This window comes from Carettochelys insculpta, chromosome 25, assembly GCF_033958435.1.
Source record: "Carettochelys insculpta isolate YL-2023 chromosome 25, ASM3395843v1, whole genome shotgun sequence".
In the NCBI taxonomy this organism is placed as follows: domain Eukaryota; kingdom Metazoa; phylum Chordata; order Testudines; family Carettochelyidae; genus Carettochelys; species Carettochelys insculpta.
Window position 1 is genome coordinate 9245700 of NC_134161.1, and position 16070 is coordinate 9261769.

Here is a 16070-nt window from a genome sequence, read left to right on the forward strand (position 1 = left end):
CTGGTTCACATTGCTGAAGGAAGGGATTCTAGGAGGGCGGGAGGGAGCAGGAAGAGGGAGTGGGAGCAGAATGGGGATGGGAAGGAGTCTGGGGTAGAAGCGTTGCCCCAGGCTGCTTTAAGGACAGCACTGTCTCCTGGTTATCCACCCTGACAGAAACTTTTTTCCGAATGTCCTGCCTAAACCTCCTATGCTTCGTTTTGCTCAGTTTCATGGCAACAGGATTTTAAAATGGTAATTTTTATAATTTCAGCTATTTAAATCTAAAGCTTCACAGTGTTGTAGTGGTAGGGGTCTTGACCCAGAAAGGAGTTGCGGGAGGGTTGCAAAGCTTTTTGAGGTGGTGGGGAGGGGTGTCTGTAGTACTGCTATCTAGAGTTACCAGCTTTCCAAACCAAACAGATCAGGCATTCATCAACTTTTGCAGTGCCACCTTCGCATCGGGGCAGTTGGCAAGTGGCAGCTGCAGACCAAGAGCCCAGCTTTGAAAGCAGAGGCATTGCCAACAGCAGCACAGAAGTAAGGGTGGCATGGTATAGTTTTGCCGCCCCTACTTCTGCACTGGTGCCTTCATAGCTGGGCCCTCAGTCAGCAGGTACCATTGTGCAGCTGCCCAGCTCTAATGGCAGCACTGAAGTAAATGTAGTAATACTGCAAACCACCCTCCCCAAGATATCCTTGCAACCTCCTACAACTCCCTTTTGGGTCAGTCCCCCCCACAGTCTGAGAAATGCTGGTCTCCTCTGTAAAATCTGCACGGCGTATGGTAGGCGCACACAACGGACCAGATTTCACAGTCAATGATGCATTTTTCCTGACCGTGAATTTGGTACAGTCCTAACTATAATACAAAGCGTTGAGTAATTTTCCTTTTTAAATGTTGATATTTCTTTTCTGGTTTTCACAGCAAACAGCAACATACAGACAGATACTGCAACCTGAGATACAATCCCAACTGGAAGAGCAGTAAGAAAGAAACAGAGTTTTCTGAAGTGCATGTAACACACCAGGCTGCTGAGAATATCCACCAAGGCTGCTCTCAAGACTTACCTTACCCCGCTTCCAAGGACAACCTGGTGCAACTCTTGGAAGAAAATAACCAGCTGGTAGAAAGACAAAATTTATCTTCTACGTCTGATACAGAATTGTTAAACCTTGATGGTCAACCTGTTGCGATAAACAGTGCCCCTTTTAGACTGCATTCCAAAGGAAAGCTCTCAGCATATAACTGTCAGCATAAACACAGTTCCAGTGCATACAATGATGCTTTTCCTCTTCAGTCTGTGGAAGATCAGGAACAGAGAACAAAAAAAGACTTTGTGGAAAAAAATAAACTTACTTTGGGAATAGCCACACAAAAACAGGATTCTTATCTTCACTTGCACAGTAGAAAGCGAGGGGAAGTTCATCAAAGGCAGGTGGGTGATGTGTTTTACTTAAAACTTCTCCTGACAGGTTATGAACTCAGCTAATGTGTCACTGATTAAAGGGGCACACCTACTAAATCTCTTGGATTTGCTGAGTGATTCCTGGCTTTCCTGTCAATCACGTTTGCTTTGTACAACTGATGAAAGAAATATTTGGGCTGTGTATCTTCCCTGCCGTTGACTGGATCATGGTGTTCACGTTCCCAGTTGTAGCCTTTCAGAGACCTCCAGTTGTGCTATGGCTTCTACAAAGCTGGTATTTCACCTGCTGTAAGTGCAGAAGCCAAGCCCTAGTCTTAGTATTCATTTGAGCAGTAGCTAGGAATATGCTATCATACAGGCTCAGCGAGGAGGAGGACAGGAAGGAGGTTCCACCTGCCGTTTCCTCCAATCTCATCTGTGCAACAGAGGGCAAGATTTGAATTTTAAAGGTATCACAACACAGGCACTAAATCCATGCCCTCGAAAAACTTCCTTGTGCCAATGTTAATTTGTTACATTAGGGACATTAGCTAAAAGCCTGTACACCATTCTCAGATGGTTATATGACTTGGGAGCAAGTTCCCAGTGGCAGGGACTGTCCTCTGAGAAATTCCTACTTTTTGTCTTGAAAAGCATAATCCAGCAACCAGTGACAGCATTGCCCTAGAGCACGAGTCATCAACCCATCAATGGCAATTGACTAGTTGAGCCTCAGCAATCTCCAGGCCACTAAAAGTCCAGCAGTGCGGCATAGCTTAGACAGGCTGCCTGCTGGCTGTAAGCTCATCTCTGTGCTCCTTTTGTGGGGAGGGGGACAGTGTGTCTGTGGAAGCTGCCTGTGCTCACAGCTCTCATTGGCCGCCTCCTGGCCAGTAGGAGCTCTGAGGACAGGGCTGGGGGTAGGGGGCAGCACAAGGAGGCATTCTGACCTCCTCAACCCCAGGGGAGCACAGAGACAAAGCTACGGCTCGTCAGTTCTGGGATTGGCATGGGGCCATGGCAGGCAGGCAGCTTGTCTGAGTCCTACTGCACTGCTAGCCAGGAACTGCCTGCGCTAAGTGCCTCCTGAACAGAGCCTACCCCTCACACCCTGTCCCTACACCTTGCCCCAGCCCTGTCCTCCCACCTCACAGAGCCAGCACACCTTTCTCCACCCCTTCCTTCACCTTAACATTCTTCCCCAGCCTGGAGCCCTTTCTTAGAGCCAGCACCTCCTACTGCACCCTAACACTGCCCCAGCCTGGAGCCCCCTGTCAGAGCCAGAACCCTCTCCAGTAGCCCAACACTCTTCCCCAGACTGGACCCCCTCCCAGAGCCAGCAGCCTGCTCCCCCTTCCCTTATTTTTTTTTTACTACTTTTAATTTTACTTGGTAATAAAATGATAAATTTTTCCATTGTACTTGACGTGATTCTTCATAATACCCTCTTAATTGATTCGTTTTGTTGTGTATTGGAGTCATTTGGCTCAGCTTACATGATTTTGTTAATTGTGTGCTCTATTAATAATGAATGCACTTGTTTCCTAATGGAGCCGTGTTGCACTGTGAAAGAAAAATTGCATCTAATGGTGGAACCCTGATTATAAACTAATTTTGAGAGAATTAAAAAAAGATCATGTTAACAGCATAAAAAGTTTGTATTTGCAACTTTCAAATTGCTTTGATAACAAAATATAAAAGTGTCAGAGGGGTAGCTGTGTTAGTCAGTATCTGCAAAATCAGTGAGGAGTCCCGTGGCACCTTAAAACTAAAAGATTTATTTGGGCATAAGCTTTTGTGGAAAAAGACTCATTTTATCATATGCATATTTGCTTATGCCCAAATAAATCTCTTAAGGTGCCACAGGAGTCCTCCTTGTTTTAGCAAAATATACAATTTATATTGTATGCCCCTTGAAAAATCAGAGAACAGGATACAGCTATGGTGCGGTCTGGGTGGATGCAGTCACACATTTATCCAGCAGCATTTAGACCCTCATTTTTCAAGAGTACCCGCTAACCATGGAGGGATCAGATTTTGTGTGTTTTAAGGTTTGCTGAGATTTTACTATTCTATTTTTATACAGTAGACTGTGCTGGTTCTCCAGTCCCTTGGAAATGAAGGACCTAGTTTTCTCTCGTTCTGTTTTCATAATTGAAACAACCAATATTAGGGGTTACTTTTGAAAATGTAGATTAAATGTACTGGATTGCAGTACAATACAGCACTAGCTATATTTTACATAATATGAAGATCAGCAAGACAAGGTGGATGAGGTGATACTTTTCTTATTGGTGAGAGAGACAAGCTTGAAATCCACACAGAGCCATTTAAAGATATTACTTCATTCACCTTGTCTGTCAAATATACTGGAATAGACATAGCTACAACTGCAGAGCATGGCCTAATGCAAAGATGGAAGAAACAAAGTTGGCTCGTGAGACCTTACTTTGTAAATTATATACATTTTACAAGGCTAATGAACAGCTGATGCAAACACAAGGGGGCACCTGCTGTATGTATTACAAACAGCAGAATAGTGGACAAGCTCTTTGCTAAAAGACATATTAAGAACACTTGGTTTTCCAACTATCATTCAGTTAATGGCAAAAATCATTAATTTCTATGGAGGCTAATTAAAATTTGTTATTTTATTCACCATTTGGAAATTCAAAAAATGTATTTGTAAGCTATGGCTAACATTAGTAAGTACTATAGTGTTGGAATTATTGTGGTACCACCTGGAGGTCCTAATCAGGGATTAGGACTTGATTGTGCATTGGTGTAGAGGCGATGTCTTACTATGTCGGAGTTTATAATCAAAGACCTGATACTGCAATAATGTGTGTGTAAAAACACACATACACAGAGCCCTGTACTTTTACAGGCTCCCTTTAATTTCAGTAAGGGTCCATGCTTGACATTATTTCAAAATAGTGGTTTTGCAGTGTAGACCCTCGCAAAGTTATTTTGGAACAGCGGACATTATTCCAAAATAACTTTGCTATGTAGGCACACCCCAACAGGGCAAGCACAAAATAAATGAGACTCTGATGATGAGCAGTCACATGAGCAGGCTAATGAACAGTCTTTTTTTTTCTTTTTAATTTATTGCTATCTTAGGCATTTTTCTGTAGGAGATACATGAACTTGAAAGGTAGAGGCAGTTAAAAATACCAGTTCTGGGACGAGACATTCAGGGTCAGGTTCTGTCCACAGTTAAAATGGTGATTTAGTAGAATTACTCTGGATTTACGTTGATGTGACAAAGGACAATCTGGCATTTTGTGTGCATCACATCATCAATGTGTACCCTAAAATGCTAGAAAAATATTAAATGAAGGGGGAGGAAGTCTCTTTTGCAAAGCACATTGACCTACAAAATTAAAGATCACCTTTTAGGTTGACCAGTAGATTGCAAAATACTGGATGAGTGTGTATTGATGTATCTGAACAGAGTAGCTGAGCTGAGGTAATTATTAGAAAATCAGCTCTTTGAACTGAATGACTGGAGTTTGTGACATGTTTTGGGAAGCTTTTTTAAATCTGGAGTTAAAAGTTTAGAAAATCAGATATCTACTCAGGTACAGTTGTGGCTTTAAGGTTAAAGAAATGATTCAGAGATACTGATTTTCATTCGCTTAGATTTCAAAATCAATGGAAAACAAATTGGCCATTAGGAATTACAGTGATCCTCTAGCCAAGCTGGGAAGGCAATATAACTTTCCAGTGGCTCCTGACAACATAAATGAATAGGCCTGACATTCTCTAAAGGAGTGGCATCCAGCCATCCTTGCTGTACCATGGAGCTTTGGAAGGGGCTGGAAAAAATGGGAGGGCACCCTCTGAAAAAGAATGGGGAGAAAAACCACTGGTTAGATTGGTGGTATGTGTGAAGATACAGAAAGAGAAAAAACACTGATTCAGTCTTCACTTATGCCTGTTTTACAACAGTGCAACTATATTGACTATAGAGGAGTTACTCTTTATTTACTATGGTGTATATTGAACCCATTGCCACAGAAGATAAGGCCTTTAATATAAGTATCAGTATTGTCTGAAAAGCAGGACAACTCAGTAGGCTAGGAAGCAGCAAACAATGAAAGGTAGTATATGTCAGTCTAAAACATAATTTGTTGTAAATTTCATGAAACTGAATTGAACAGTCAAGATAGGTAAGCTAAAATCAGTAGTTAACTCAGGTGACAAAATGAGAATAGTAAGAAAAGGGCAACATTAGGAAGTGATGAGGAGTATACAAAAAACAGCATCTCAGATATCCATGTCAGCATCCAAAACACATGATCTGGATGTTGTCTTTATAAACTGGATTATTTTCCACTTTTCAGCAAGTTAGAACTGTCACAATTATTAGCAACACGGCTAGCAGGGAAGTATAGTGGATATAAAATGTTGCAATAAAATGGAGTGGTTTTCATGTAATTTTACTAAATCATCCCTGTAAAATATTAATATAGGGTAAGATATTTGAATGGTTGATATTGAAGGATATTTATTCCAAATTACTACAAGGTTCACACCCCATTATATCTGTGGGATATATACACCCAAACATGCTATAAATGTGTGCTTAGGTTGATATGTATGTTCCTTAATTCATATAGCATTTTATAAAACATCAACTTTTTGGCAGTGCTGCCTCATTCTCAAAGAACCTGATGATGAGTTTCTTTGACAGAGAGGAGTAGCTGCCCAATCTAGCTCAGCTGTACTCAATATGAGTTGCTTTCCTCCCTACAAACCCCTTACTTCAAAGCGAGGAACATAATGTACAATTTTTTAATGGCTCTAGACCAAGGCACTCAGACTCTCTGTGCACTGTGCCTTACCTCAGTGTAAACACCTAATCAAGATTGCCTGCCTTCAACAATAGCAGCCAAATGCAATTCGAGAACCACAAGCCTTTGAAGTCCTCACTGCAAAGGCCGGTTTTCTAGTCTGGGATAATGACATGCCATGATTGCTGTCTTTGTTGTATCTTTTCAGTGGAGAAGCAATTATGGGCCTCAATTTAACAGAATAGACATTACACAGCTTATGATGCTCAAAATGCAATTTCATTTGATCATTTTCTCAATTTGATTGGTATTAATAGAATAGTTCACAAAAAATGCTGGCAGAGGTTGTGTCCTGTTCCTCTTTCAAAGAGATAATGTAGAAGTATGTTTTACCTGCCCAGTAAACTATCAATACAGTGAGTCAGTGGCATACACCAAAAACATCTTACCAATGAAAAAGCTGTGGTTTTTCTGTTTGCAGTAGAGAAGGAAACCTATGAAGAGTCTTCTTTATATGTTAACTTCTTCCCTGTAAGGAGAGCTGCTAGAATCTTTTGTTACCATTTGCAGCAAAGTGCATCACCTGAAATATCAGCAATAAGAGGGCTTTCACCCCTCCCCTGCTGATGTTAATTCATTTCTGTTCGTACCAGCAGAGACAGGCTACATCTACACTACAGCCCAGACTGAGGCTCAGATTGATCCACAACCAGTTGATGTAGTGGTTCTAGTGAAGACCTGCCAAACAGATCACTCTCCCATCAATTGTTGCTCTGTCCCCGACAAGAAGAGAAAGGGAAGTCAATGGAGAAGTTTCTCCCATTGACCCATGCAGTGTGGAGTTCATGGTAACTCAACTTGAAGGATGTCAATCCCAGCTACTTTATTCACAAAGCTGGAGTTGCATAGCTTAAGTCAACTTTCTGCTGTAGAAAAGGTGGAGTCAAAGTTACCTGCACAGATCTGGCTACATCATGTTACCTGTGGTAGTGGTTCTCATATTATGCTCTGTAGCTTGTTGTTGTAGCTTGCCCGAGAAGGCTGTGAAGGCCAGGACTCTATTAGGGTTTAAAAAAGAGCTTGATAAATTTTTGCAGGTTAGGTCCATAAATGGCTATTAGCCAGGGATAAAGTATGGTGCCCTAGCCTTCAGAACAAGGGCAGGAGATGGATGGCAGGAGATAAATCACTTGATCATTGTCTTCTGTTCTCCTTCTCTGGGGCACCTGGCATTGGCCACCGTTGGCAGATGGGATGCTGGGCTGGATGGACCTTTGGTCTGACCCAGTATGAACATTCTTATGTTCTTATGATAGGATACAAAGCACTTGCTGTTAGTCTAGACCAGTTGTTCTTAACCTTTACTGCAGCCTGCACCCCTTTGGTTCTCAAAATATGTTCTCGCACCCCTTATCAAAAATCAACTATGTTCTTGCACCCCTTATCAAAAATGGAGATGGGGAGCATATAGACTTCTACATGCATATTAAATATATGTAAAATAGTTTTGTTATTACTCACCACAAATAATAGTATAGTAGGCATACAAAAATATGCAAATACTAGCCAGAGGTGTTGTGGAGTTTTGCTGTTAGCGGCTAACTGAATGCAAACAAATTTTTTGTTTGTATGTTAGTTATGGTTGAGAAAATGTATAACGCTTATAAATACATAGGTTTTCTTAAAGTAGTTGTACTTAAGAGCCTGTGCTTAATTTGTGTTTTCAGTGATTTAGCTTCTAAAAGAATCTGGCATGTCTCGCACCTCCAGAAAGGGCATCACATACCCCAGGTGGCGTGTGCACTCCAGGTTAAGAACTGCTGGTCTCGACTATAGAGAGAGGCTGGCATGATGGCAATAAGTGAATATTCAGTTCTTAAGAAACTGTAGCTTGAGTCATCGTGCTTCCTCAGGTGCTGAGAGTCAACTGTGCATTCCTCTGCACTCTGTGGGAGCTGAATAGGTTTTCAAAAGCGTATGTGTGTGAGTAGTTTAGATATAAAGCCAGAGCCTGAAACCACTGGTCACAGCCTTCTTCCCGCTGTGTGGCCTTCCCCAAATTAGCCATACCCACTTTTCAGTGGTTCTTTCTTATTCCTACTGCAGGCAGTGGCTTAGTAGAGCAACTAGGTATGTTGTTACAACAAAGGTTGCCCACATATTTAGGTCCTGCCCTGTCAGTTTGTTATGGGTTATGGGGAAAGCATGCAATGTAAAAGGAAACAAGGACAATATCCAGCAGTAAAAAGGCAGAAAGATAACAGATATTTTTGTTTCTGCTGCCTGGATTGCTCCCTGCTCATATTCCATTCTTTTCCAATAAGACACAGCAATAACATTTTGCTCGCACCTCATGTTACCCAAGTGAGGGCCACAGCATCTGGGCTGGTTAGAAATTTTTCATTGACTCTTTTCCAGTCAGAAAATTCTCTTTTGAGGAAACCAAAATTTTGTGCAAAATTGTTTCTATTTTGATTAAATTTTAAGGGAAAATGTTTAATTTTTGAAACATTGTTTCCCTTTTTGGGTGGGGGTAGAAGGGGAATGCTGCAACAGGGCATAACTCATCGCTGCATCACCTCCTGCTTGTTACCCTGGGAATTAGCTCTTCATCAGCAGGGCACCCTCACCTGGCTAAAGTATCACGTTTGTCACATCCTGCTTTCTTCACGCACTTGTCTCTGGACCCACATCGTTGCCCAGATTGTGGCATCCTCTTCAGGACACTGCCCTCCAGCAGTGCCCACTACAGTCTCTCATCCCCTTCTGGGGGGAGTCTCAGCAGCTCGACCTCTGTGCATCTACCACTATATGGCCAATTGCAACCTCCATGTAGCCCCTCAACTCAAGGGTGCACTACTGCTCATAATGGACACTCTTAGGTGTGGCTTACTGCAGTATAAGGGGAAAGCCTCAGCCCCACCCACTACTCTGAGTCCCAGCCCAGAGACCCTCTGACTCTCTCAACTGCCTCACGTTCCCGGGGTCTCTTCCGTAAGATCCTTTGCACCTGACTAGCCTTATTATTAGGACCAGCAATATGGCTGGTGTCAGGCTGGAGCCACTGTCCTGTTCCTCTGAGCCTGCCCAACACTGCCCTCCCAAGGTGCTTCCTCTCTGGTTGGGAGCTGGTCCTCTACCTTCTCTAGCTTGGACCCAAATAACCTTGCTGTTCTGAGCTGCTCTTTATATACAGGGCTGCTCCAGCAAGCTGCCCTCTGATAGGCTCCCATGGGAGCCCTTTCCTAATTGGCTGGGCTGCTGTGCAGGGGCTCCCTCCTGTCTACATTAACCCCTTCCCTGCAGGAGTGGGGCAGTAGCCCTACTACAGTCACCCTTAACAGCACCATGATGGGTTTGCTTTAGCATGCTCTGTGTAGTTTGCTTCCTCAACAAGTCTGAGTCACCTATATGTCAGAAATTATTACCTGACTTGTAGTTCTGCAGTATTTGCGTGGGCTGCTTCATATATCTCACACTTAATACTTGCTTCAGCTGTCAATCTTTCTCTGATTGCCACTGTACTGTATGCAGATAGACAGGCCTATGTAATGTGTTTGTTATTCTCAGCCTGTTGTCTGCTGTGATAATCTGGATGTATTCTTCAAAAATCTTGCCCCATTTTGGGTGCTGAACCCTTCTGAAAATTCTGATTATTGCATTTGTGGTAGTTGCTGTAACCATTTGATAGTGGCCTTAAAATCTGTATTGGACTGTGATCAGTTACCACTGAATAACTCCTACTGGCTGATTTCCCATCTGCCTCTACCATACACCCACTGGCATGGGGTGGGGATGTGTTGTGTGCTTTTGCTCATGCAGATGATAAGCATATAAATGGTTTGTTGCCTATCAGTGGCTAATTACTGTTACCACCTGTCTATAAGTGATGGAAGTTTTATTTGTTCTCTGTGGTTGCCTCCAATACTTTTCTACCAACGTTGTTCTGATTTATAGTGCTTCTGTCCTGGATGAATACTGGTATTGGTCTAGGCTTTGCTATGAAATACATCTTCTCATGAATGTTTTTGTGCAGTCCTAACTGTCTGTATGGTTGTAACGGATGTGTAATGTGCTTTCCACTGCCTGTATTAGAGATTTCTATCTCAAATATACGGGGCAGCTTGGTCATCTATTATCTATGAATAGGCTTCTGTACTGTATGCACCTTTCGTTCCCTCTGTTCTCTTTGAAATTGCTCAGAATGTCATTTGTAACCTTTCGTATTAAGGTAGATGCTCTCAGTCTCTAATAAGACTGAATTGTTTGTGTGCTCCCTTTGCCTATGATCCTATTTGGCCCCATCTTAGTCCTGCCATGAATAAGCTAATGCTGCATGTTACTGTTTACCTGAATTCCTTGTTTCATGCCTCATCCCTCCCTCTCCCCACGGATGCATTGCAATTTAGGCTGTTCTTGGCCCCTGCTATACTACTGTAGTGTATAAAGCCCAGTGTGGCTCTAAACATATGTTTTTTTTCTGTAGGTTTCAGGTGTTAAGACAGCTGATGAGAAGCTAATTCAGAATACCATTGACTTTCAGAGCATGGCCATGGATGCTGAAGACCAATGGCTCCAGCGATCACAGCAACTAAAGGTCATTTCTGGATGTAATATGAATTTGTTTTTTGGAGTCTAAAATGCAAACAATTGCCTTATTGATCTTTTTCCTTCTACATTTAACATGTGGCATGTTTGTTACATTTTTATTTCTTAATATTAGTTATTAATTTGCCATTCTTTTAATGGTTTTCATCTGATGCTCTCAAAACATTTACAGGTATTGTTGTTAATCATTTGTACTGTAATGGAAGCAGGCCAAACTCACATCAGTTTTGCCTCAGATCTTTGTGAGAAGGTATTGGTCATCTTACTCATGGGCAAAAGGAAGTACAGAGAGATTATGTAGTTTGCCTGTGTTAAGAATCCTGGCTCCCAGTACTATGCTCTAACCCAATAGACCAAATTTTTGCTTGAAAGTGAATAGGTACTTTTCTTACATTATAGTTCTAATACAATTTCAAAGGTAATGAGAACAGCAATTGTCAAAGTGAAATAGGCTATAGAACTGAGCCACTGACAGTGGGTGGGGCAAAGGGACCAACTGCACCTGAGCCTGGCAATTCAAAAGGGCCTAGGGCTCCCAGCTGCTGCTGCTGTGGCAGTGGCCAGAGCCCTGGGCCCTTTAAATGATGGTTGGAGCCCCAGGTGGCCCAGTCAGGGTGGTACTGCAACAGCTCTGCCCCTTCTGCCCAAGACCTCCCGCCTTCCAGAAGCATGGAATTCCCACACGCACACCTTGTCTAGGGGCCCCCAGCAATTCTGCTGCCCCCCTGCTATAGAGAATACACCTACATATATTTGTGTACAAATCTTGTACACTAAAATCCATTGCATACATTAAGCATAGAGGAAATGGACTATATGACCCTTTAAGAACCCTTCCAGTCCTTCATTCCTATGATTATGCAGCATTTAGCAGCTGTTTTCATAGCCAGTTATCTTACTCTGTAAAGCCCATAACTACATGCTGGCTGTCCAATTAGATAGGTAAGGGATTTATAGAATAGGAAAATTAGCTATGGAAGCACGAAAACAATGCTACTTGATCCATTTGATGGATTAAATCCACAACATACCTCCAAGCCTCAAGGAGTCCCAGATTTAAAAGATCAGGTCTCTTTATGATACTACTGTCCCATAAAACTAATATGTCCAGTGTTTACTGGTTTTGGTGGATCACCAGGGGTATTTACTTAAAATCTTAATTTCATTGTTGCATTCTGTGTTGTGCTGCTGACCTCTATCAAAGAGATGACATAAGAGAAAAATGTTTAGAAGTGGAGGGAGGTGTACCTTAGGACCTGTTAAGCTATGTAGTTACCTAAATTGATAAATCAAGTAGATGACTAGCTGCCTTTCATACTAATGTACTGAAATAACTACTGTTTGGAACAAAGCCAGAATAGACCAGGTTTCATCACTGGCAAAGACATAAGCATGTCAGAAGTCCCTGAGAAAGTAGAATCCAGGTAGAACTGATGTGAAAACTATTTATTGTAGCATCAATAATTAATTTAGTTTGCTTCTCAGACTGTAGTGGAGAAGGATATTGGTACAATATGAAAACCAAGAGATTCATTTGTTCCTTTGCTCATACAATAAAGAGAAACGCAGCTGTAATGTAGAAGATGGTAAGTGGAATAGAGTATTTGAGAGGTAAGTAATTCGGCATAAACAAGGAATAGACTGAAGCAGTCAGTTTAGGGTAAGAATAAACAGATTATGCTCTGAATAAACAGATTATGCTCTGAGACCAAAAAGTCTCAAACAGATATGAGGCCAAGCACACCTGATTCTCTGTATCAGCAGAAAAATCTTCTCCTAAAGAAAATAAAAATGCAGTTAAAAGACACAACAGGAAAGCAGTCCGTAACCAGAGTGGAATGGGAAAGAAATCTGGCATAGATCATTTCCCTGTTGGAATAAAAGGGGAACTAGGGACTCAAATAACAATTCAGATACTAAATCCATCTCAGTTACTCCTGATCAAGGCTGACTGTATTGTTATATTTTAGGATTTAAAAATAATAACCTGAGTATAAGGTAATCTTCATCAACAATCTTAGCTGAGAATTCCCATTAATATTTGATTGAATTGTGTAAGAATCTTGTCCTTTCCAAATTGTTTTTACAAATGGGAAGAAAATATCCATCTTCGTTTAGTTAACAAAGATCTGTATTTGGGAATTTAGGAGAAGGGAAGTAGTGGCTTTCTCTGGAGACAAAACAATAGGGACCTGACTGCAATATCTTTGAATGCAGCAGTTTCTGCCACAAAACTGACTGCCTGTTATGTAGCTGGGACAAAACCAAATCGGCATCAGCCTTATGGTACTGTGCTAAAGCACTGCAACCAGATTCTTCAGTCCCCTGTGACAGATTTACAACAGGTTTTGTAGACTTTTAATGCCAGAAAGAGCCTTTAGATTATCTAGACAGGCCACAGAATCCCACACATCTGCCCTCATATGGAGTCCAACAACTTCTTTTTCTGGACACATTGCTTTGATGGAAAGATATCCAATCTCAACTGGAAGACATTAAGAAATGGAAAATTCACTTCTTCCTTTGATAGTTTGTTCCAATGGTTATTCATATTCACTATAAAATTGTGCCCTATTTCTCACTTCTATTTGTTGGGCTTTAACTTTCAGTCATTGGTTTTCAATGTGCCTTTGTCCACTAAATGGAACCTGCAATCAGACCTCATATTGACCTTAAAAAACCAAGATGTTCCAGGAACACATTCATGTTTTGGAATATACTGTAGGAAGTTCTGTCCTGAGGCAAGAGCGAGGCAAGGCAACGGAGTGGGGGCAGAGTTTTCCATTATGTGAAATCTTCAAATTGAGACTGGACATTGCTTTTCAAACACCTGGTCCAGCTCAGCCAAACTGAGCTGGTTGCAGGAGCTATTGGGTGAGACTTCCCAGCCTGTGTAATGCAGGAGAGCCCAACAGTCCTGTAAAAGGATATGTTTCCATAGGAAACCTGGGCTTCTCTCCATTCATTGCACATTCCAGGCTGCAGCATTCTCCAATGAAGAGCTTCTGTCACTTTGGTCCCCGAGCATTTCATTGGCTGTTGGCACACATCACCACACACAGATCCTGCATCAGCTCCTGCTCTGCTCAGCCAGCTGTTTGTATCTGCTTCTTGGTATTGAAACCAGTCTGAGAGACAGCAGTAAGACGATTAGAGTGTCTACCAAGATAATGCCACTTGAAGCTGACCAAGTTACGCTGGTGTAAAACTGGTGTAATTGAAAGGAAAGTCAGGCTCACCTGGGCCGCGTCTACACGTGCCGGCTACTTCGAAATAGCGCCCGTCACGGCTACACGTGTTGGGCGCTATTTCGAAGTTAACATTGACGTAAGGCGGCGAGACGTCAAAGTTGCTATCCCCATCAGGAGATGGGAATAGCGCCCTACTTCGACGTTCAACGTGTAGTCGTTGCGCGTCCTGCAACATCGAAATAGCGGGGTCCACCATGGCGGCCATCAGCTAAGGGGTTGAGAGACGCTCTGCCCAGCCCCTGAGCTCAATGGTCGCCGTGTGCAGCGGCCCCTTAAAGCTCGCCACCCCCTGCCTTCCTGTGCAGGAAGCTGAGAGAGCGTGCAGGCAGCAGCATTGCCACACAGCTAGCCTGCACGCTCTTCTGCAGCCAGAAAAACCCCCCAGCGCTGCGATGGCCGCCCCCCAGCCTCCTAAGCGCCCCCAGGGCACCCCCCGCAAGGGGAGCCAGGGCTCGCAGGCTGGCAGCCAGGCCGGGAAGCGGCAGCGGGGGCCCATCCTGGACGGAGGCCAAGCTTCAGGACCTGCTGGGGCTCTGGAGTGAGGAGGAGGTGCTCCACATAATGGGGAGCAAGAGGCGGAACGCGGATGCGTTTGCTCGGCTGGCCGAGGGCCTGGCCGCCCGGGGTCACCCTGCCCGCACTCCGGATCATGTACGCAGTAAAGTGAAGGAGCTGCGGCAGGGTTACGTCCGGGCCTGGGATGCGGTCAGCCGATCTGGGCCCACCCCCGTCTCTTGCCCCTTTTATAGGGAGCTCAGGGCCATCCTGGGCCCCCGGCACACCTCCTCCCCTCCGGCCACTCTTGATACCTCAGCCGACGAGCCCCAGCAGGCCCCGGAGGCAGAGTCCGCCACGGAGGCAAGCCCCGCACCCAGGGGGCCCCCCCAGGAGTCCACCCCTGGGGCACCGGAGGAGGGAGAGTCCTCCTCCAGCGATGCCGGGCTCCGGATCACCATCCCATCCCGGAGCTCCAGCAGGGCGTCTGCCCACCGGGTGTCCCCCGACCGTGGGAGTGGACCATCAGGTATATACCCCCCCCGGTGCACACCCCCTGGGGTTGAGGGGCGAGGGTAATAGATATGACCAGGGCCCTCCACATGCCCAGATGACCATGGCCCCAAGGACAGCAGTGGCATGTCCCTCAGAAGACTGCATCAGCCCCTGCCCCCCAGCACGACAGTGCCATGCCCCATCCCCGGGGCTGGGGGGAGCAGAACCTCTAGGGTCCCCCAGGGGGAGGGGGTGGGACACCCATCAGCAGCAGCATCTCCCAGGGACAGGGATGGAGAACCAGCAGCAGAGGGGTGGGGGGACAAGGGCCACGGCTCGGGGCCCACACTAACGGCTGTCTCCACTCTTCTTCCCCCGTGTTCCGCAGCTGCACCATCGGAAGGACCGGAGAGCGCCGGCGTGGTGTCAGTGGTCCCGGACAGCCCACCGGGGCCATCACTCCAGGCCAGCTCCTCGGCGGAGGACCGACCAGCCCCATGGCGGGGATGACGGTGGACCCAGCACCACCACCCGATGGTGACGGACCCCCAGCTGCTGGCCATCCATCGTCGGCAGCTGGAGGTCGCCAAGCAGCAGCTGCGGGTGGAGGAGCGGTGCCTCCAACTCCAGGAGCGGGCGCTGGCCTGGCGCCAGGAGGCATGGGGGGCCTTTATGCGGACATTCGACCGTATCGCGGACTACCTGGCCCCCCATGCCGCGCCGGCCGCCACTGTGCCCGCCCTGCGTGCTCCACCCGCTGCGCCATCCGCCGTCGCACCGCCACCCGCCACCGATAGCCCTTCCGCCGAGGGGGACCTGGGGCCAGCTGACACCCGCCAGCCATATCTCCCGGTCCTCCCGGCCCCCAGCCAGCCCCGGCCAGGGCTGAGGCCGAGGTGTGGGTCGTGGCCGCCCACCCCCAGCGATGGACATTAGGGGTGTGGGGCCCAGGACGTGCCCCCCCCTTTGTATATATTCCCCTCAGTTTAATGTTCTTTTGTAAATAGTTTCTATATTAGACCCCTGTTGTTATG

General features: G+C 45.1%; 1 protein-coding gene across 1 annotated transcript in view; it reads left to right on the forward strand.

Moving 5' to 3' along the window:
• The window catches only part of JHY (junctional cadherin complex regulator), a 36604-nt gene that overhangs the window by 4373 nt on the left and 16161 nt on the right, over positions 1–16070 (forward strand). Inside the window, exons 2-3 of the mRNA XM_074977051.1 lie at positions 908–1418; positions 10674–10784. Coding sequence (XP_074833152.1) covers positions 908–1418; positions 10674–10784 — 622 coding nt within the window. The remainder of the gene's footprint in view (positions 1–907; positions 1419–10673; positions 10785–16070) is intronic.